This window comes from Gigantopelta aegis, chromosome 4, assembly GCF_016097555.1.
Source record: "Gigantopelta aegis isolate Gae_Host chromosome 4, Gae_host_genome, whole genome shotgun sequence".
NCBI lineage: Eukaryota > Metazoa > Mollusca > Gastropoda > Neomphalida > Peltospiridae > Gigantopelta > Gigantopelta aegis.
This window is the reverse complement of record NC_054702.1, coordinates 61,970,306-61,994,781: the sequence shown is the minus strand read 5'-3', so window position 1 is coordinate 61,994,781 and position 24,476 is coordinate 61,970,306. Positions and strand designations below refer to the sequence as shown.

Here is a 24,476-nt window from a genome sequence, read left to right as displayed (position 1 = left end):
AAGTTTTAATATCATTATTTTAATAAAGATGTCAAGATATACGAAAAACAAAAACGACATTTGTGTGATCCCCTAATGTCGAAAACATTTTTTGTTATTCCCATCTTCATCGAAAGAATCGATCACTGTGATAAAATAGTTTTGTTTTTGTAGTGGTGGTGTATATATTATTTGGCACCCAAGATGAATGATTTTAATGCCAAACACTACCACTTCCGTTGATTTTATAAGCGGTGAAATTCCCCAAAATGAAAAGTTTACAATATGTTATAAGCACTGCTGAATAAACAGAAGTGACAGAAAGTGAAAATTGTCAGTTACAATCAATTATATCTGTAACTGAGGACAAAATATCAGACAGACAGTGGAAACAAAAGATAGAGTGACCGTTTGATCACGTGACAAATTTGGCGCCAAATAAGTGGGGTTTTTCCAGTCGGAGATTGCCGAATCCATAAAAAATAAAAATGTTTTCATTGCTCAAATAAAATATAACTTATATTGTGTGTATTAAACATACAAATGGATACAGGTATAGGACAAAATAGAGGCTGTTAAAAATACTATTAAATTATGTTACAGTAACCGTCGTAAATGTTTCATCAGTTGCTTTTTTGTACACAACGTGGCTTGTTTCCTTTGATGTCCAGTGGGCAGACTGATCGTTGTGGGTTTTTTATGTGTGGAAAAAAGTGTGCATTTGGAAATAGTGGAGATAGGTGCTGAAAAATATAGTAGGGTGCTGAAAAATAAAGGAGGGCGCAGAAAAATAAAGGAGGGCGGAGAACTTGAAAGGAGGGCGGCAAAATGCAATAGCAGGGCGGGCCGCCCCGCTTAAATGGAGCAGTGAGAACACTGAGACTATAGAGCTCATCTCAGTAACTATTACTTCTCAGAGGTACATGCATTTAAAAAAAGAGAAGAAAAATGCATTTGATGGTATTTTAAACACCAAGATGACCAGAAACACTTCGGATATATGGAAATGGATAATCTAAACAATAAAATCTAAGTAATGGAACCCCTGCAAGTAAGAAAATGTTGATGGTGAAAAACATGCCATTGAAAAAAAAAAACTGAATGTTCAAGGCAAAAAAGTGCTGTAGGGAATTAAAATCTCCACGGCATTGCAGATTGCCGTGGGCAGTTGCAGGGGTTGGAAATGTCAGATTACAGCTATCAAACACGGCTTTAATAGTGAAACAAATATGCTGTATAGTTTTTAAAAACTAGGGTCAGTCTGTCACTTTTAACTAGAAATCTCCAACTGTAAATTCACAGCTAAAAGAAATGACACACACTGTTTATTAGTTTTCAGAGTAAGAGACTGTGCGTGTATGTAAAGTGCATGTTCATCTCGGTGTAGGTACTTGTAGTTACATATATATATATCTATAGCAGTGAGTGGGCGTGTAGTAACAGTAGCAGCTGCTGAAAATTGTCACCTGTGACCACCTACGTAAAATGTACTAATTATGCAATGAATTTATTTGGGAGGGGGGAGGGGGTTGATTGCATTGGGGTATGCAATATTTACATATATTCTGATGAAAAGAAATTAGGGCAGTCATAAATAGTGTCGGTAAATACTGGCTGTAACCAAAGCCCTCCTCCACAGTATCAGGAAGTTAACTGTTTTGGCAGTGATTTCCCATAGTACTGATATTCATTCCCTCATTACAACTGTGTATCATATATATATGTGTATGTGTACAGATATTGTGTGCTCCATTATTTTTTTCCATTAGTATACATACATTTATGCATATACATATTACCTATTACATATATACACCCAGTGTTCATTATTAGACAGTATAGGTTGTGGTTTTTGGTGGATATACTGTTACTACCCCCGCCATCCATATTTTTTGCTTTCAGTTACACACCTCACTGCATTCAATAGAAACCAGACAAAGCAGGTGCAGTTACAGGGATAGGTTGTTTAGGGTGTAACATTCCCCTCCCACAAATTTCAAAATGCCATAAAAATCCTGTGTATATCAAATGAATACAATGAATATATTTAAATTTGTTTTAATGGGGGACATGTAGTACCTTCGATGGCTTGGCTTGTTTGTTTGTTTGCCCTTTTCAAATGTTGCACCCGGCCCTGAAATAAATCCTGCATCCACCCCTGCACCCTGCACATCTACATGTACATGTACACATATTGAGTTTCAAGTTATTGTCTAATTCTCTCCCCCCCCCCCTCCCAATTTTTTTTTTTTTAATTGTGATTATAGTGACAGTTGCTGATCTCTCAAATTTGTATAGCAAATTGCAGCACAATACTGAACAAAATGTTCTCTGTTAAAACTAGTACTACTAAAGCCATATAGTTTAATGTAGCTAGGGTGTTGTTCAGCATTCCTTCTCAGGCCACAACTGGTGTATCAAAGACTGTGGTATGTGCTATCCTGTCTGGGAAAGTATATAAATGATCCCTTAATGTACTAATGGAAAAATTGTAGCGGGTTTCCTCTCTAAGACTATGTAAAAATTAGCAAATATTTTATATCCAATAGCTGATGATTGTTATTAATAAACCAATGTGCTCTAGTGATGATGTTAAACAAAACTAACATCCTTCCCAGGCCTGCAGAAATGATATCTGAAGTGACCAGGAAGGGGGGGGGGGGGGGGGGGGGACACAATGTCTAGTGATGATGTTAAACAAAACTAACATCCTTCCCAGTCCTGCAGAAATGATATCTGAAGTGACCAGGGGGGGGGGGGGGGGGGGGGGGACACAATGTCTAGTGATGATGTTAAACAAAACTAACATCCTTCCCAGGCCTGTAGAAATGATATCTGAAGTGACCAGGAAGGGGGGGGGGGGGGGGGAGAGAGACACAATGTCTAGTGATGATGTTAAACAAAACTAACATCCTTCCCAGGCCTGCAGAAATGATATCTGAAGTGACCAGGAAGGGGGCAGGGGGGGGGGGGGGGGACACAATGTCTAGTGATGGTGTTAAACAAAACTAACATCCTTCCCAGGCCTGCAGAAATGATATCTGAAGTGACCAGGAAGGGGGGGGGGACACAATGTCTAGTGTGGGGGGGGACACTGTCTAGTGGGGGGGGGGGGGAACAGTCTAGTGGAAGGCAGGCAGGCATAAATCAGATTTTTATCTTTATATAGAGTAGGACAAACTAATGTGCATCTTCGTCCTCAAGTCGGGTGGGTGTGTACAGTGGGGTGGGTGGGTACAGTGGGGGTAGGGTGGGTACAGTGTTGTGGGTGGGTACAGTGGGGTGGGTCTCTGTATACGGACCTCCTGCTTCTTTGATTTCCATCTTGACCACAGCTACCATGCAGAGCCTAATAAATATAGCCAGGCTATGTTTGTGGTTGCACAGTACCACCTCATGATGGCTGCAGAAAAGCCAAGCTGTGTTGTGCCACGATTCATTCACTGTGTTAGAAATCAATCAAACCTGGTGATTAATTTCAGATTAGATTTCCCTCTCAAATTAGCAGTGACAAGCCTAGACAGGGCTGAAAGGGTCTGTTGTTGCTTCGCATTGTTGCAGGTTACTGAATGAAGCAAGCCTTCAACATGGAAATGTGGTCCAGTGGTTTAGCCTACTGCATTCATGTACATATATGTGTACAGGCTCGTGCATTTACATTGGATGCTATGTAGAGCCTTGCTTTGAATATATTTATACAAAAAAGTATGTGTTTGTCATGTACATGTATATATAGTGGTATATAGTTTATTATGTATTGATAATGAAAAGAGTTGCATACAAATGATTATTTACATATGTACATGTAGATGCAAAGTGGTTGGTTACTATACTGGGTCTTGCTGCAATTGTTTTTTAAATGCAGGCATGTTATGCATCCAGTGTAAATGCTCTTCATGGAAACATGTATTTTAGTTCTGTAACTGTAATGCATGCACACCGATTCCAGTGTGTTAGATAAACCAAATTTAACCATAGATTAAAATGATCTGAGGTGTTATCTACTAGCATCGTCATTGATCGTACATAACATTAAATAATGGAAAACTGTGCAGGCTGTAGTATTAATGAATGACATAGACCATAGAGTGGCATCAGTACTGCCGTACTAGCAGGCACTTGTTCAACAGACCAGCAATATTAATGAATGATATGTGATGTACTTTTATACCATACAGTGGCATGTGATTGATTCTGTTTAATGAATTTATATAATACAGGAAGAAGTGATGTTATTAATGAATTGTGGTTGACGTCAGTAGATATTCAAGTAGGAAGATGGTTACAACATTCATCAGATCTTAAATCGGATTAACTTGATTAAATTCCTGATGTTCATCAATATTGCTTATAAATGTGTATATTTCTCTAGGAAGGTTTTTTTTTTTTTTTGGTGTCTTTGTCTGCACACACGCACACTCAATATTTGCCTATAAATATCCCCATTACATGTACCAATATATGGATAGTACATATGTATTTCAAGGCTAGCTCTGGGAGAGCAGATTCATTTGCCAAATTATTTATTAAAGTTCAAAAATTGCAAAAACACGGTTATTTTCTTTCAAAATAACAATTATTACATGAAATTATTTCGCCATATTAAAATAAAATTGGCGATTTTGGCGAGTGCCAGAGCTCATAGTTTACTAAATTCAGATGTTCGTTTCCTATTAATAATTTTATTCAATTTCACATTTATACTATGTACAGTGTTCAACAAGGTTATTAAAGGACATACCCTAGTTTTTAAACACTTAACACATAGTTTTGACTATTATAACTGTTTTTAATAACTTACATGTAAATCATACTTTACTTATATTTTATTGTTTAAATTATCAATTTCCGTACATTCGAAGTGTTTTTGGTCATCCTAGTGTTTTTAATATCACAAAATGCATTTCTCATATTTTTAATAACGCATGTGCGTCTGAGAAGTAACAGTTATGGAGTTGAGTTTTAGTCTATTTTTAAGGGTATTTCAACGTCATAGACTCTTGTTTCACTCTGTTGTATCCAAATTTGTTACAGGTTTAACGAAACTTAGTGTCCATTTTTATGGGTTGAAACTAGACTCCCAGACTCATGTTTCACTCAATTGCAACTTTATCCACATGTGTTACAGGTGTGTAGATTAACTAAACTTAGTGTGTTAATTTTCATGGGTTGAAACTAGGGTATGTCCCTTTAATGTAACAGTTAAACAGATTACAGGTGGTGGTCAGCAGTACAATGGTCAGCAGTACAATGGTCAGCAGTACAATGGTCAGCAGTACAATGGTCAGCAGTACAATGGGCAGGTTGATTGCTGGTCATAACTTTTAACATGCCAGTTAGGCCCGATCAGTATCGCCCGCTGAGCAGAACCAGGACATGTTTAGAACTAATTTGTTGTGGAATTAATTACGCATGTATATTTGAATTCATATATAACAAATTGGCAAGTGGTTTCTTAATCTAAATTTAAATGTATTACCTTAAGTTTCAGCTTACAGTTTTGACAAAACTAGCTCTGAGTGAGCAAAACAATTCGCCAAATTGTCTATTAAACTTTAAAAATTGCAGAAATTGTCAGTTATTTTCTAGAAAATGTTAATTATTACATGAAATTATTTCGCCAAACTAACATAAAATTCTCCAACTGCTTTCAGAATTCGCAATTGGTGAATTTGGCAAGTGCCAGAGCTAGCCCTGTTTGTTTTTAATAATCGTGTGTATTCGCAAGTCCATAATATATTTTTACCTGTTGTTACAGATTGTTCTGGACTGTTCGTTAAAGAAGGACATAGAATACACAAAGGCAAATCCAAAGTTCCACCACTGGAAAACGGACGAGAAGCGGTTTGGCCTGACGTTTGAGAGGTCCGATGATGCTAAGGCCTTCGACAAGGGAGTCAGCAAAGCTGTGGCTGACCTTAAACAAGGTTGGATAACACAGACTGGCCATGTCAATGTTGCAGCAGTTGGCTAATATAAAGGCTCTTTTTAATTATTTTTTTCAGCTTTTTAAAATCTTTATTTCAGCTCTTTTTGATTTCAAAGTAGATTGAATTTGATCTGAAATGCTTTAATATGACCTTTATTTCTGTATCATTACTAACTTCACGCTGTTATATGATTTACTCTATTCTGATTGGACGACATCACTAAAAAAAAATGAATGTTATCCTTCGATAAACCTCAGAAAATGATGTCATTATGTAAAATGGGATGTCAGCCATTACGTAAAATATGTCATATAAAAGGACCTTAGAAACTGATTTATGTGTATTTTTAACTAAATAAGTTATGTTGTTTGTAATTATGAACATTAGTTGACATTTTTTGTTAATTTATTGATGTATAACAGTAAAAATGTTAGTATAAAATTGCTTTGCTACACTAATAGATTTTATACAGTTTGTAACTTATATATTGATAAGAAAAAGAAAAAAGAAATACAATTCTTATATGTTATAGAGTTTTCTGGTTTTGAAAGAATATTTCAGCTTTTATTTTTCAAAAGGTATCACATCTATGAAAATTACATGGATTTATTTATAGTAGTAAAAAAAGACATCTAGTTTGTGACTTTGTTTATAAACAGGTGTTAATACTTGAGTAGTGTAAAGATTGCTTAATATTTTGCTTCCATTACAACAATGTGACCTGGGAATCATACTGTTCTTCTCAGTTTTTAAACAGTGTCAGTGAATAAATTAACTGATTATGCAAAAACATGATCTTCAACTTCAAAATCATCTTAGACAATCAGAATAAAAAATAGAAAGTGAAAATGTTTTTTTTTTGAGAATGGAGTATATGTTTTTAGCATAAGCATATGTACCTAAAAATGTTTGTAATGCATGTATACATATGTAGAAAATATTGCTTGTTGATTTAACAAATTGTGAAAGCAAGCTTAATTCAGTGTTAAAAATATTAACCACCATTAACAGACAAAAACTTAACTAAGATGTGTTTTTTTTGCAGGTCTGGTGGGTGTGTCCAGTTCTCTCGAGGGAGATGAAGGTGTTTTTCAGGTAATATAGTCAGTCCTGGCTAAGTAATATTTCTACTTACAGGTATATTATCATTATCATGATAGTCTGAAGGGTGTGTCCAGTTCTCTCGAGGGAGATGAAGGTGTTTTTCAGGTAATATAGTCAGTCCTGGCTAAGTAATATTTCTACCCACAGGTATATTATCATTATCATGATAGTCTGAAGGGTGTGTCCAGTTCTCTCGAGGGAGATGAAGGTGTTTTTCAGGTAATATAGTCAGTCCTGGCTAAGTAATATTTCTACCTACAGGTATATTATCATTATCATGATAGTCTGAAGGGTGTGTCCAGTTCTCTCGAGGGAGATGAAGGTGTTTTTCAGGTAATATAGTCAGTCCTGGCTACAGTATATTATCATTATCTACTGAAGGGTGTGTAGTTCTCTCAGGGTTTTTCAGGTAATATTATCAGTCCTGGCTAAGTATCATGATAGTCTGAAGTCTGAAGGTGTGTGTCCAGTTCTCTCGAGGGAGATGAAGGTGTTTTTCAGGTAATATAGTCAGTCCTGGCTAAGTAATATTTCTACTTACAGGTATATTATCATTATCATGATAGTCTGAAGGGTGTGTCCAGTTCTCTCGGGGGAGATGAAGGTGTTTTTCAGGTAATATAGTCAGTCCTGGCTAAGTAATATTTCTACCTACAGGTATATTATCATTATCATGATAGTCTGAAGGGTGTGTCCAGTTCTCTCGAGAGAGATGAAGGTGTTTTTCAGGTAATATAGTCAGTCCTGGCTAAGTAATATTTCTACCTACAGGTATATTATCATTATCATGATAGTCTGAAGGGTGTGTCCAGTTCTCTCGAGGGAGATGAAGGTGTTTTTCAGGTAATATAGTCAGACCTGGCTAAGTAATATTTCTACTTACAGGTATATTATCATTATCATGATAGTGTGAAGGGTGTGTCCAGTTCTCTCGAGGGAGATGAAGGTGTTTTTCAGGTAATATAGTCAGTCCTGGCTAAGTAATATTTCTACTTACAGGTATATTATCATTATCATGATAGTCTGAAGGGTGTGTCCAGTTCTCTCGAGGGAGATGAAGGTGTTTTTCAGGTAATATAGTCAGTCCTGGCTAAGTAATATTTCTACCTACAGGTATATTATCATTATCATGATAGTCTGAAGGGTGTGTCCAGTTCTCTCGAGGGAGATGAAGGTTTTTTTTAGGTAATATAGTCAGTCCTGGCTAAGTAATATTTCTACCTACAGGTATATTATCATTATCATGATAGTCTGAAGGGCAGGACGTAGCCCAGTGGTAAAGTATCTACAGTGAAACCCCTCATAACCGGACACCCTTAGGACTAATACAAATGTTTGGTATTTAAGAGGGATCTGGTTTAGAGAGGTTAAGTTCTGTATTGGTTTTTAAAAAGGGACTGTAAAACTTTCCGGTTTACAGAGGGTCTAGTCTTGAGAGGTTTCACTGATAGAAAAAGTTTCAAATAACCATAGTTTTATAATGTGCTGAGGTGTCACTGTAGCAATAAAAGATGTACAAATGTAGTATAATGGGAATCTCTAAAAAGAATATTCATTGCATTATTTTAAAGCATAAATTCACATGTACTTAAGTAAATTGCTTTAATATGTGGTAAAAATGCATGCCCAGTGATGGACACATGTTGATCTAAAGGTCAAGTGTTACTGTGACCTAGTAACCTAATTTATGAAAAAGTTTCAAATAACCATAGTTTGATGATGTGCTGAGGTGTCTTTAAACAAATAGAGGGGTGGGGGACGTAGCCCAGTGGTAAAGCGCTAGCTTGATGCGCGGTTGGTCTAAGATTGATCCCCGTCAGTGGGCACATTGGGCTATTTCTCGTTCATAAATGCTGTGGTATGTGCTATCCTGTCTGTGGGAAAGTGCATATACATGTAAAAGATCCCTTACTACATTAGAAAAAATTTAGCAGGTTTCTTCTGATGACTACGTGTCATAATTACCAAATGGTTGACATCCAATAGCCGATGATTAATTAATTAATTAATGTGCTCTAGTGGTGTCATTAAACAAAACAAACTTTTTTTTAAAGAAATAGAGGCAGGGCATAACCCAGTAGTAAAGCACTCTTTATGTACGGTCAATCTAGTGCCATTTCTCAATTCAGCCAGTGCTTCATAACTGGTGTAACTGAGGCCATGGTATGTACTATCCTGTCTGGGATGATGCATATAAAACTAAAAGAGCCCTTGCTGCTAATCGAAAAGAGAAGGCTATGGAGTGATAGCTGTGGGTTTCCTCTTCAATTATCTATGCGGTCCTTAGCTATATGTCCGACACCGTACAACGGTAGTTAACCTTTCTTTGTTTCTTTAAACAAATACATTGTGTTCCTGCCTTCGTTTCAGATGGTTGAACTTCCTCTGATGTGCAAGGACAACTCGTCGCAGTCTGCGAGCACGACCTCCACCACCACGAGCAGCCCCTCCCCCAACTCCCCGGTGAACAGTGTGCCGGGGCTGCCCGATGCCTTCCAGTTCTCCCACCCACATGCCAATCATCATCACCTGCATCGCATCCACTACATCTCCGCACCGCAGCGGCACCACCACAAGCCGGCCTCATCCCCACCCAGCGAGAAGAGTAGCTCGCCGAAATCGGACAGCTTCGAGAGCAGCTCGGGCCAGGACGACGTGTCAATCCGGCCTGACGAGCCGACGTCGCTAAGCGGCAAATCCGACACGGCCTTGCTCGACTCGGACAGCGTGGAGCCTTACAAGGAGGACTCGTATGTGACTTTCTCCAAGAGCAAGCCAGGCGCGCCGCATGAGTACAGCTACCCGAACCTGGAGCCTGTCGCGCAGAAGCCGCCGACGAAGCGCGAGGTGAGCACCAAGCGGCAGCAGGCAGTCGCCATTCAGAACCCACCGCTGCCGCTGAAACCGAACAAGGGCCGCAAGGGCCGGCACAAAACGGACCACCAGTCGGGCCGCCTCCTCAACCAGCGGTCGCGCTGCAAGCACTGCAACGAGGTGTTCTCGCGCGCCGACAACCAGCGCGGCAGCTGCGAGGATGCGCCCGACGACGTGCAGAAGCTGATCGAGTGTGTGACGTGCGTGTGGTGCTCCAAGTGTCTCATCTACCACTGTATGTCAGATGCCGACGGCGAGTACAGACACCCGTGCGTGTGTGACGCCAGCGATGATTCCAATTGTAAAAAGTGGACGGCTTTGACGATTCTATCATTCTTCATCCCGTGTCTATGGTGCTATTGGCCTTTAACTGCGTGCCACCGGTGCGGTGTCTCCTGTGGCTGTTGTGGAGGGCGCCACGTGTCGGTGTGACCCCCCAAAAACACAAGCCACACTCAAAATATATATATATAAAATATATATATATATATATATATATATATATATATATATATATATATATATATATATATATATATATATATATATATATATATATATAAATATGCACAGGATTTCTCCATTTCGCCTTGATTCATGGTAACATACTTGTAGATAAAAGAAGAGAGGAAAGAAAAACAACATTCTAGATGAGGAACAGTTGAACGGATTGGTGGAAATGGCATCCATCCCCAGGCATCTGTTATTTCGGTGGCAGAATCAGTTGTGTGCAGGGGAGACAACTGTAATATTTGCATTTTACTGCAAGGGGAGACAACCTGCCGTGTGGTACATGTATGTGTTGAATGATTAATATCACAGCACTTGGAGGCTGTTTAGGAGAATCCATTATTTTGTGTTGCAAGGGTAAAATGTTTTCTCACGTTTAGCCTGCTACATGTATTGTGAATGGAATAACTAGCTAGTCAAATTCACCTATGATGGTCGGAATGGATTTGACCACGCGGCAAGTGCTTGGAGGGTTTCCCTGCCAGAGTGAGCGAAAGAGCGAGAGAGAGAGAGAGAGAGAGAGTGCGTGAGAGAGAGAGAGAACTAAGTTGGTGTGAGCTATCATAGCGTGTAGCATGATTGGGGAAGCCTGTCCTTAGAGTAAACATTCAGTGTACTTCATGTGCTACTCAAGTCAGTATTAGTCATGATTTCAACAGGGGCTCACTTTTCACAGTGTTCAACACCAGTACAGTACTGCTCATACGTTGAATGTCAAGTGTATGCAAAATAGACCATAGCAGGAAGTGTAGTGTTTCTTGTTTTCAAAAATATTAGTTGAACAAATAACCACATGCATGTATGTGTACATGTTTGTTAAAGATTTCATACTAGCTAGAGTATATAGAGAATAACGATGGCTTAGGCTGTTTATATTATTACCTTATGAACAAGACGTAGTTGATAATTTATTTGATTAAATTATTATTGCTATCCTACTACCTGTTGGGATCTAGAAATCATCTTTATTCCAGACTTGCTATATACATATTTCATATGTTTGACTGACTCGAGCATGATTTTTATAGTTTAATACATAAAATTCATGACATCATGAAACATTGTTTTTTAAACCTATATAGACTAAATGATCATGGATGGGGCTGCCCATGTTTATAAATACAGTAATGACTTGGACACAACTTCAGTGTCCAGACTAAAACCATAGACATGGCAGGGTTCAAACTTAATGACGGCATCATTGAGATATAAATTGCTGTAGGTCAGGAGCATGACCGACGGTACAAAAGTGCTGTCAGTAAAGCCCCTCAACAATGGCAAAATGTTTACATCTGGTGTACAATATCTGCCAGTATATATCATTAGTATATTTAAAATATGTCTACATACAGCAAAATAACCTTTCAGTCTTATTTATTTGATGCAAAAGTTTTTCAACCGTGGCAATTTTGTTTTTATATTGCTGTGGGAGACACGTTTTTAAGTTTGAGTGCTACATGATTTAAATTTTAAAAGTCACATGTACCTCATTGAGGGAATGCAACCTGATGTCGCAGTCTAGTTAGACTTGCATTTTAAGAGCACTTTCTTAAAAGGTGACTTTTGAAGCAAATAAATATGACTGAAAGGTTATTTTGTTACTTGTGGACTCGTTTCAAATGTACAAGCGTTGAATATGGGCAAGTAATGTACACCATATATATTCATTTTGCTGTCATTGAGGCATTTTACCGACAGCAGTAACATTTATCCAGTGGCACAAAATGACGTCTGTGATATACCCTGTGCTGTCATTAAGTTCAAGCCTTGTTTAAAAGCATTTTGCAGCTTTCTGGTATCGTACAGGTAGCTGGACAAATTACAGAATGCCTACATGTAATAAATAAATTGTCTGTCAGTAATATACTAGGTGCAACACACGTACTCTGTGTCCTGTAGCGTTGAATGTTTTGAAAAGTGAGCCCATTGTTAAATAAACTAAGAATGAAGGGTAATTAACAATGTAGATTGTTCACCCCACTGTAAATGAGGCGACCCAAATGGCATTGTTTTCTTATATTCACTTACATATGTCAAGCATGCTGGAACTGTTAGCATAGTGGTTATTTTTTGTATTTTTTTAACAGACGCTAAAACACAGTACAAAGCATATCATGTTAGTTGGAACTGGTTGTCAGCAAAACATGTTTTTTTTTTTTTTTTAAATCACTTTTTGTTTTAATCATGTTTGCTAGCCCTCTGATGTACATCTGCACTTTTAATATTGACATGTGTCACTGGGTTGTGTTCTCTCTCCCATCGCCATGGTAACACAGAAGGCCTTCATCTGTGATTAATGAAAAATACAGGTACATGTATAATATTAATTACAGGAATCCCAATAACATCTACAGGAATAGTAATTACAGGTAGTAGTTTGTGCAAACCTTTATCCAGTTGTTAGTCCAGTTTAGTCTAAATGCTAAAACAAATAAAAAATATTTTAATGACGATAAATTTATTATTGAAATGGTACACAATTCTATATAATGTAGGCCTTAAAACAACTTATTACTGATGTATTATAATGAAAGTTAGTGTATATACCTTTAAGGTACCCAACAAAAGATCCGACGCAATATATAAGTAAATAAAATGTGTTGAGTGCATTGTTAAATAAAACATTTCCTTCCTTCCCAACAAAAGAAAAAAACCCTCAAAAACAAAGAAAAACATATATGTTATTGTAACTGGAATTATAATACTTTTATAAATTTTTTAGTTTTAGTTACATAATACTTTAACAAGTTAAAATACATTTAGCACATTTATTTGTGCAACATACATGTAGGTATTGCAAATCTTTTAAGATTTGAATTTTATCTATATAATTCAGTTTGCTTTTATTTATATAACATTCTTAAAATTTAATTTGTAAAATTGGCTATAACACATTTATTTGTGTAACTGTGAGACATTTATTTATGTAACTGGCTATTAACACATTTATTTGGGCAATTGGCTATAGCACATTTATTTTGTGTAATTGCCTATAATACATTTATTTATATAATTGGCTATAAGACATTATTTGTATATTTGGATATATAGCACATTTATGTGTGTAATTGGCTATAATGTATTCATTCATAAGTGTAATTGGCTATAACACATTTATTTGTGTGCCATTTATTTTATGTAATTGACATTAACACATTTATTTGTGTAATTGACTATAACACATCTATTTGTGTGACTGACTGTCTATAACACATTTATTTGTGTAATTGACTATATAACACATTTATTTGTGTAATTGACTATAATACATCTATTTGTTGGACTGTCTATAACACATTTATTTGTGTAATTGGCTATAACACATCTATTTGTGTGATGGTCTATAACACATTTATTTGTGTTATCGACTATAACACATTTATTTGCGTAATTGGCTATAACACATTTATTTGTGTGACTCTATAACACATCTATTTGTGTAATTGTCTATACCACATTTATTTGTGTAATTGACTGACACATTTATTTGTGTACTTATCTATAACACACCTATTTGTGTGACTGTCTATAACACATCTATTTGTGTAATTGTCCCTAGTGAAGCTGTTAAAGGCCATGCTGTGTTGTGGTGGCCATGTGGAGAGAGTGCACCTATGACGCGTGGCGGTGGACCTGCAGGCTGCGGTGTCTACATGCCGCATTGTTTTACATGAAGTGTCGTGTCTGTGTGTGGGCCGACTTACAGACCGAGTGTATGTGCATATGTACATGTCATCGCGTGCCAAATTGTTCTGTGCTGCATATTTCTATCCTTTAAAAACAAACACAGGTTCTTAGTTTGGGGCTTTTATGACACTGGTGAGAAAGTAATGTGCGTTGTTAACTTATATATTATTATTGTGAATCAAGTGCTAAAGGAGGTACATCTTAGTGAACATTATTACCACAGGCTCGTAGCCAAAAAGGCATTTTAAGGTGTGAAAACTACTACTTCTGTTTCTTAGGGCTGTTCCACAATCGCAGGGGGAGAATGGTGGCAATGTGGGTGGGTGGGTGGACATCATGTGTTAAGAGTAAGTATTTTAAGAATAAAAATTATTAATTTGGTTTAATTGACACTAAAGAGCATCATACATGATAGACACTAATAAATTGTTCAATAGTATCATTAAAATTAATGTACAACATTTTGGCAGTAACTTGTATCTCGTTCTAGCCAATGCACACCGGCCTCGGTGGCGTCGTGGCAGGCCATCAGTCTACAGGCTGGTAGGTACTGGGTTCGGATCCCAGTTGAGGCATGGGATTTTTAATCCAGATACCGACTTCCAAACCCTGAGTGAGTGCTCCGCAAGGCTCAATGGGTAGGTGTAAACCACTTGCACCGACCAGTGATCCATAACTGGTTCAACAAAGGCCATGGTTTGTGCTATCCTGTCTATGGGAAGTGCAAATAAAAGATCCCTTGCTGCCTGTCGTAAAAGAGTAGCCTATGTGGTGACAGCGGGTTTCCTCTAAAAAAAAAAAACCAGTGTCAGAATGACCATATGTTTGACGTCCAATAGCCGATGATAAGATAAAAAATCAATGTGCTCTAGTGGCGTCGTTAAATAAAACAAACTTTACTTTTTAGCCAATGCACCAGAACTGGTATATCAAAGGCTTTGGTATGTGCTATCCTTTCTGTGGGACTGCATATAAAATATGCCTTCCAACTAATGGAAAAAATGTAGCAGGTTTCCTCTCTTAAGGCTGTATATCAAAATTACCAAATGTTTGACATCCAATAGCTGATGATTACTAAATCAGTGTGCTCTAGTATTGTTAAACAAAACAAAGTTTTAAATTATGGTGTTTTTTTTTTAAATATGTCCAAATTACCAAAGGTTTAACATCCAATAGCCGATGGTTAATAAATCAGTGTGCTCAAATGATGTCATAAAACAAAACAAACTTTAACTTTGGCAGTAACTGAGATGCTTTCTTTAGGGGAATATGATTCTATTATAATTTGTTATATGAATGTTTCTTATAAGAAAGATAGAGGTATATAGTAAAATAATTAGTTTCTGCCTCAGTCATACATGTAATAATTGTTTTATCGATGTCTTCATGCTAAGAAAAAAAAAAGCTATTTATAATTAGCATCTATGGCTATGGGCCTGTGATACAATTCCTTTGACAGATACTGAAAACCTCAACATGTGATAGCCAGCCAGTTTTAGAAGCACCACAGAAAACGTCATCCATTGTTTTATTTGTAACTACATTATTACTGATCATATTCATATTGTTTTGAATTTATAACACACAGATATCGGGATATGACCTTTTACTTTCAGCTGGGGACCAGTGTAACATACACAAATAGTTTGCTTCACACTCAAGTCGTGTGGATTTTATCTCAAGAATGCATTGCACTGTATTGTTGATGTGCGTTCATCAGTTATCAAAAGTTGAATAGAAGTGGCTGTTATGGAAAAAAACCATGTGTAAAATAGCAGTGTAATTAAAAAAAGATCTTAAAAGCCTTTTTATCATCACTCAGTCCTGAGCAATCTTCAAATGATTAGGAAGGTTAGACCAGTTTTTCCAGTTTTCCAATCAGTCACAGCTCATTTCCACACTGTTGCCTTTACAGTTAGCAACTGTGTGTGGTCCTCCTCAGCAATATTAGCCTGTTTTATGACTTACAATATTAAAATTGAAATGCTTCCGTTTTTGCAACATTTCAGTTTAAAAAAAAAAAACCAAAACCATGCACAGCCTGTTAACTAACAGTAGTGGTAATACATATATACCAAACCCGTGACAATTTACAGAATGTAGTTATATGTATTTGTTACATTTCGCTTTCAGTGTATGAGCTTTATGAGAACCCTAAACTTACAAGTTAACATACACCTAATATTACACCAGCAAACATGTCTGTCAATTTCAAATCATTGACAATGAGATCAAATACCTTTACGTTTACAGGGTATGTAAAGAGATAACAATAGAAAAGTGTATATATCATACATAGGAGGATGTTCATGAATTTACCCAAGCATTCTGCAGTACCAAACATAGGATCCTTCCTCCCCAAACCACCCAACCCCCCAAAAAAAAACCAACCCCAAAACAAAACCGCAACCCAACACAACCCAAAGTTGCAGAGAAAATTGCCCATTTAATGTATGAATATTTTTATAATTATGTCTGTTCTGATAAATAAATTTGATAATTGTGCATTGCATCATTCACTGGTCTTAAAAAACCCACCCCAGTTATGATTAATTTACACTAATGTTTCCAGTTGCATCAAACTTAGGACCATAACACAAAATTCCTGTATAAATGTGTGGTGTTAAGATATACAGGGTGTCCCTTACAGCAGGTATTGTTGTTTGTGATGTTAGCCAATGAGATCATCATCTGCAGATCAGTGATTCTAAACCACTAGGGACAAAAAAAAAATGTTTAAAAATATATCAATGGGAAGGACTTATTTCGAAGTATTCATTATATACATCATTTATATAGAACAGAACTTACAAGAACTTACAGAACTTAGTTGTTATAAAATGTTTCAGAATACAAATGTGAGTGCACCAAAATGGTGCATGTTACAGCAGTGAATATTAACTAAACTCGTTTAAACTGATGTTCAGTACAGGTATGTTACACTGGTCATTCTTGCCACAGGTGCAATTTTAAGCAGTTTCCTTTAAGACATTTTCATTTTAGTTTTTATACTATTTTAATATGTTAAAAAATATGTTATGGTATTTTTTGTTTTAAAATTGTCTTTTGTTATGTCAAGTTGTAAATGTCTTTATTTAATACCTGATTTACTTTAATATAAACTTGAGCTTTGCCATTTAATTGGCAAGTTGAATATTACGTAAGCAACAAAGTGGAGGCAATTCTCCTTTTTCATGAAATAAAAGAATATTTTATTTTGAAAATGTATTCACTTTATCTACATTTACACCATTTCAAATTATTTAATATATATTTCTTAAATTATTTTCAAGTTCATTTCCATAATGAAAATAGTTCTGCATAAAAACATCATTCTGTGGGCAAGCCTTATTATTTTAAGTAGATGCATTTTATTATATCATGTAGAAAGAAGACATTTGACTGAATTGACTAAGGTCACAAAATCCACCATGTTAAGTGATGTGTGTATTAAGTAACTTGACAATAAATATAAAATATAACATAGCTTTACAAAGACAGAAATATTCTAAGTATCCATAAGAGAAAACATGTAGTTGCAAGAAAATAAATCGAATCATTAATGATACTATAATAATTATAAAAATAAATGATTTGTTAATTTTTTAAAACGAAGATTTTAGATGGTAATGATAATTATTTAACACAATTGTACTGTAAATGAGATACAGACTATAAAATTCAACCGACGTACAATTAAGTTACAATTAAATTGGACAACAGTCTTTGCTTGAAGTTAAAGGTGTTAGAATTCATTGTTTTGAAACTTAACAAAAATTATTAATTTGTTAAATACATTATTGTAGATTATTAGCTACATCCTTGCAGTAAACAGATGAGAAACATCCTATCTTTATAAAGTTAAAACAATGAACACAATTAATACTAGGGCCTCCACGAGTCCAAAATATTGGACTCGAGTACTCGAGGGTCAAACTCGACCTGGATTCGAGTACCCGAAACTTACACTAGATGATGATGAGATTAAAGAATAAAGTTAAATAGAATTATGCATTTTAATTCCAGGGCTGAACATGGATGCCAAATCATGTCATTGTATTGCATTTAGAAACCGGTTGATATATTTAGTGTTATGATGGATGGACGGTCAGTTTAAAAAAAGAAACTAGCGCATGATCTTATAATTATTGTGTCAGTTATATCGTTGATTATCTAATCCTGAAATTATTGTCCTACATTGTCCAGTGTATTATAGTTGACCATTGTATTCCACCTTGTATGGGTACTCGAGTCCTGTGAACGGACTCGAGTCTTGCTAGACTCGACCCGTACTCGAGTACTCGTGGAGACCCTAATTAATACGGATGATCTATTTTATAGGGTTAAGTAATATTTTTTTAAATTATATAACATTTAGTGAAATATTTTAAAATATCAGTGAAATAAAAGTGTTACCAGTCACTCTGTGACGATAACACATTTTAGAGTGAAAATTTCACTATTTCACTCTAAAATCCGTTATCGTCACTGTAGAAAGTGTTATCTTCACTGTAAGAAAGCCAGAACTATTTTGCTGCTGGCATTTTAAAAATAAAGGTAAATTGCCAAAAGTTATATAATAAGTAGAAAATGTCATGGGTTTTTTTCAGATATGATTTATATCTCACCTCGGAAAGTTTGCAGTCATATCACACGTTGCGCTTGCGCGACTTGTGAGATATGATTGCAAACTTCACTCGATGAGATATAAATCATATTTGACAAAAACAAACATGAAATATACTGATATAGTAGCTTTAAGATGTGTCTACTTAATACTACATGTGCATGTATGTAGTATTTCCCATTAAGTCTTCATGGTCAGAAAAGTAAATTACAGATGTACATGTATGGGCAAATTTTCTTCTTATATTCTATCATATTTTAAACTTAAATCTACTGTTAATCTTAGGATTTAGGTTAATTACTTTTTTGTATCCTGCCTGAAATAGCAAACGTTTTAACACACACCAGTATTATTAACGGAGTCTTGCAGTGATCGGGTATTAAACTCAGATAGGCTCCTTACCGTGTTACCGAGAATATTCAGTTGTCTGCTTCATAGAAAAGTTTATTTGTTAAAAATGAAGGGTCACACTGAAATAAAAACCACAGATACCTAATATGTGTATGAGGTTTTTGTGAAACATATGAAACGTGCATGTTATAAATATACATACTTTTATTATGAATGGAAACGTGCAAGTTATGAATATTCATACTATGAACATTTGTACGAGAAACTGTTTAACAGCAAATCCAATGATCCACATAAAGTTTCTGTCCCAGAGTGTTGTGTTTTTGTTTTACAGTATACACCTCGAAGATAACATAAGCTTTATCATGTAAAGGTAAGAATGGGAAATTTTGCCAGGTTTGCCGGGATGGGAATCCCCCCCCCCCCCCCCCCCCCCAATTCGTAAATTTTCGGCCATTGTAATATGTTTACGATAACGTGTCTAATTTGGTGACTCAAATTACATATTTAAAGATATTTTTCTGTTTAGGAATCCGCATCTGTTATCCTTTGTTTGCTATAGCTCAAACCAGATTTCACCAGTAATTTTCATACGTACAACAAATACATATATTACGAAGTAAAATTAATGATGACAGCTAGAAACATTAGCACACGGCCGTACACATATTGGAGATACTGGCACTGGTATTCTAAAAATGTATTTTAGTCGCTAAAAAGACTTGTTAGAAACATCGTACAATGGCTGCGAACTCGGGACATCCGACAGTCCATTTAACTTTATAGCATTAATAATTAAACTTGTCTGCACGTGGTGGAATGCAACTCTGAGGTCGAGCGCTCACCTGAAATGCGAAAGCTCGCAGAATTGATCGCTATCGATGAAGGTTTTTTCTCTCTCTCTTTCCCATTCCAGCCAGTGCTTCACAAGTGGAACATCAAGGGCTATGGTATGTTACGTCCTGTATATGACAAAGTGCATTTAAAACATCGCATGCTGCTTCATTCATTTGAACCTTTTTTCGTGCTTATATCCAATTAGGATTCAAACATGCTGTCCTGGACACACACCTCGGTTATCTGGGCTGTCTGTCCAGAACAGTGTGTTAGTTGTTAGTGGTTAGTGAGAGAGAAGACAATGTAGTGATCTTACACCTACCCACCGAGTCGTTAAAACTGGCTCTGGGTGGGAGCCGGTACCGGGCTGCGAACCCTGTGCCTACCAGCCTTATGTCCAGGGCCGTACCTTCCGAGTGGGTGGGGTGGGGGCAGGGGGCAGTGGGCAGTTGCCCCCTGAGAATCGTAACGTTTTTTGTTTTTTTTTATAACTCCTGAAAATAGCATACACCTCTCGGGGTTTAATTTGTATAGTGTTTCATTTGTTTATAAAAAGTGCCCCCCCCCCCCCCCCCGGTAGGATTTTTATCAGGGTACGACCCTGATGACCGATGACATAACCACGACACTGCCGAGGCCGGTACATGCTGCTTTATCAGCAGGTTTCCTATAGTTCTATCAACTAAATGTCGAAAAAGCCATGTGTTTCACAACTAATATATTGTTTAATATAGGCCGAGGTGTCGTCAAAGGGACATTCCTGAGTTTTCTGCATTGCAAGATGTTTCCATCTAATGAAATATTTCTACTTGCGTATTAAATATATTTTCTTGTTTAGAATATCAGTGTCTGTACATTCAATGTGTTTCTGATCGTCTTAATATTTGTAAGAAGCCCAAACTGGATTTTGTCTTCAAATAATTTCGTACGTACGAAAAAACAAACATTTTAGGATATAAAATGGAATTTAACCTAGTACAAATAGAACGATTAGAAACACGTTTAGTATACAGCCACTAGTATTTTTTTTGCAGAAAAATATATTTGATTTGTAATTACAATCGTTAAAACGCCTGTTAGTCAATAACATCTTTAAAATTGCAGCAAATTCAGTAATGTCCCGTCCCTTTAAGAAATTATTCCTTTCTTGATAGGTCCATCATTCATTTCGGTTTTAGTGATTAATAATTAAAGTTGATTTGATCTTTGATACCGTTTTAAAGCTACAACCATCAGAAGTAACCTTGAACCTGTGAACCGCCGCTTTTTCACACCGGGGTATTTGTTCTAGGATTGATCCACGAGTCCGATTAGTTATTTGGCGTTCCTATATCCAAATTAGGTTCAGGCACGTCCATCCCATGCCCCGTCTCTGGCAAGCCCATTGGCTGGGCGTGTGACAGAAGAATGATCCCCAATCAGTGAGGCTATTGGGCTATTTCTCGTTACTAGTCTTACAAAGGTGCGTGGTATGTATTACCTATCTGTCCCTTGCTGCTAATCAAAAAGAGCGTGGCGGCTGCTGGTTTCCGGTCATTTATCTGCGTGATCCATAAACATGTTCGACGCCGTATAAATCCGACATCGTCATTTAAAGGTACTCGTCGGCCTCGGTTTTGTCGTGGTTAAGCCATCAGACATTAGGCTGGTAGGTACTGGGTTCGTAGCCCCGTACCGGCTCCCACCCAGAGCGAGTTTTAAGGACTCGGTGGGTAGGTGTGAGACCACTATACCCTTCTCTCTCTCGCTAACAATTAACCCACTGTCCTGGACAAACAGCCCAGATAGCTGAGGTGTGTGCCCATGACAGCGTGCTTGAATTTTAATTGGATATAAGCACTAAAATAAGTTTAAATGAAATAAAGGTACCCATCACAGCACTGAGACTAGTTCAAGTGAGTAATGTTGATCTCTGCTTTGCATGTGAATTAAAAACAAAAACTACTTTAAAAGGATTACATATCAATGCTAAATATTGTAATATCTTCAATGGCTCTCCATAAAATTAAGTTTTATTTTTTCACAGTGAGGTCTGCCGTAAATTAAAGAAAAAGTATATTGAGTACATCGTCAACTAAAACAGCAGTTCCGTCTAGGAGCGAGACGTAGCCCTAGCTCGCTTGATGCGCGGTCGGCTTGGGATCGATCCCCGTCAGTGGGCCCATTGGGCTATTTCTCGCTCCAACCAGTGCACCACGACTGATATATCAAAGGCCGTGGTATGTGTTATCCTGTCTATGGGATGGTTCATATAAAAGATCCCTTGCTGCTAATCGAAAAGAGTAGCTCACGAAGTGGCGACAGCGGGTTTCCTCCCTCAATATCTGTGTGGTCCTAAGTCGTATGTCCGACGCCATATAACCGTAAATAAAATGTGTTGTTAAATAAACCATTTCCTTCCTTCCCTTCCTTCTATTAGCTGGGTTGTGGTTTGTGCTCGCCTGAGTTTTAAAATGATGAACAGCTGACGTAGTATGCCTCAGACATGACTGTGCCTGCAGCCTTCTGCTAATAGTATGGTGTTGTCCATTTAATATACCGTGCTCGGGTTGACCAAAAATATGCAATGAATCTGTATAACCGCACACTTTTTAAACCACACATTTCGCTGAAACATACATTTTTATCGCGTGTTGTACATCGTTTACCGCATAAACTTACTCGTGTAACCTCCATCCCTATACACACACGTCTAATTTTCGAATTGCAGGATCTTGAACTGAATGAATGAATGAATGAATGAAATGTTTTATTTAACGACACATTCAACACATTTTATTTACGGTTATATGGTTAAGGACCACACACATATTGAGGGAAGAAACCCGCTGTCGCCACTACATGGGCTACTCTTCCGATTAGTAGCAAGGGATCTTTTATTTGCACTTCCCACAGGCAGGATAGCACAAACCATGGCCTTTGTTAAACCAGTTATGGATCACTGGTCGGTGCTGGTCGGTGCAAGTGGTTTACACCTACCCATTGAGCCTTGCGGAGCACTCGCTCAGGGTTTGGAGTCGGTATCTGGAATAAAAATCCCATGCCTCGACTGGGATCCGAACCCAGTACCTACCAGCCTGTAGACCGATGGCCTGCCACGATGCCACCGAGGCCGTTGTGCTCATCTGGAGAACATGTATTCGGCAATTAAAAGGAGGTGGGAGAGGTGTCGAATATATATTCACAAACTCGACACTGGTGGATCAGGAAATATTCAGTATGTTCAGCGATGTAATATGCAAACGTTCACAATGGCTTACTATATAAACCGACTATCGGTCAGATATTAAATAACCATAATTAAATATATCGAGATTTTAGAATTTAATTTGCCAATGAAAGGTGAAACGTTGAACAAAAGAAGAAGAAGAAATAAAAAGAAGCATGCGCGAGCGTACAAATTCGCGCTCGCACACAAATTAAATTATTGCTTCAAACATAACATTGTTATGAATAGGTTACATGGATTCGGAATCTCTTCGATGTTACCCTGATATTGACTGGCTATGGATATGTAACATAATACTTTTATAACCAATGAAATAAACGCATTATTGATATCCTTGAGTGCATGCATACTAATGTGAATACCCCTCATTCTAATTTATATACCCCCAAAACACAGTTCGTTACGACGAATCTGCATGATTGATATTGCCATGTGTTTTCATGCACTACTGGAGGGCGGGACGTAGCCCAGTGGTACAGCGTTCGCTCGATGCGCGGTCGGTGTAGGATCGATCCCCGTCGGTGGGCCCATTGGGCTATTTCTCGTTCCAGCCATTGCAGCACGACTGGGTATATCAAAGGCCGTGATATGTGCTATCCTGTCTATGGGATGGTGCATATAAAAGATCCCTTGCTGCTAATCGGAAAGAGTAGCCCATGAAGTGGCGACAGCGGGTTTCCCCTCTCAATATCTGTGTAGTCCTTAAAGGAAGGGACAATTAAGGCATTTGGCATGGTATGCATATTCAACGATATATAATGCACATTATTGCTTAATATCAACAAGTATAATCGTATAGTTAATTAATAAAACGGTTAAATGTCACGGCTATTATATATAACGGGCGCAGCCATTTTGTACCATCTCGGTGAGTACGCCCTCTGGCGAGCTGATGATTACGTAATACTTAACGCGTAACATCAGGAGTGAGCCTTAGAACTAGAAAAACACAATCTATCTGGTTTTTGCGGGATGATAAATAGTCATACATTGCAATGTTCTGTAATAATACACATCCCAGTAAGCCAGCAGCTCTCTATATATTATTTTTCAATACAAAATAAAATACCATTGTCAAAGTGACTACACAACAAGTCGAAATAATTAACAATGTTTTGTCCATGCATTAACCTACGTACTGAAATGATACACGGATTGTTTTCTTAGTTAATTGGTCTATGCTGTTAGTTGCTTCTACCTGTGATTCTTGATTGGCAGGTGTGTATTTGATTGGTAACCAGACGAGCCAATTAATTGACGCTGTCTAGACACAAAAATACATACCGGTATTGTGGAATATTACCTGTCGCCCCTAAAATGGTAATGGACATGGTTTATTACTGTAAAT

General features: G+C 37.2%; 1 protein-coding gene across 1 annotated transcript in view; it reads left to right on the top strand.

Annotated features, from left to right (window-relative positions):
• LOC121372160 (sprouty-related, EVH1 domain-containing protein 2-like) overlaps window positions 1-10,326 on the top strand; it is a 47,121-nt gene extending 36,795 nt beyond the window's left edge. Inside the window, exons 3-5 of the mRNA XM_041498434.1 lie at window positions 5,738-5,906; window positions 6,955-7,004; window positions 9,384-10,326. Of these exons, the coding sequence (XP_041354368.1) occupies window positions 5,738-5,906; window positions 6,955-7,004; window positions 9,384-10,319 (1,155 nt within the window). The 3' untranslated portion in view covers window positions 10,320-10,326. The remainder of the gene's footprint in view (window positions 1-5,737; window positions 5,907-6,954; window positions 7,005-9,383) is intronic.
• Window positions 10,327-24,476: the final 14,150 nt, after the last annotated feature.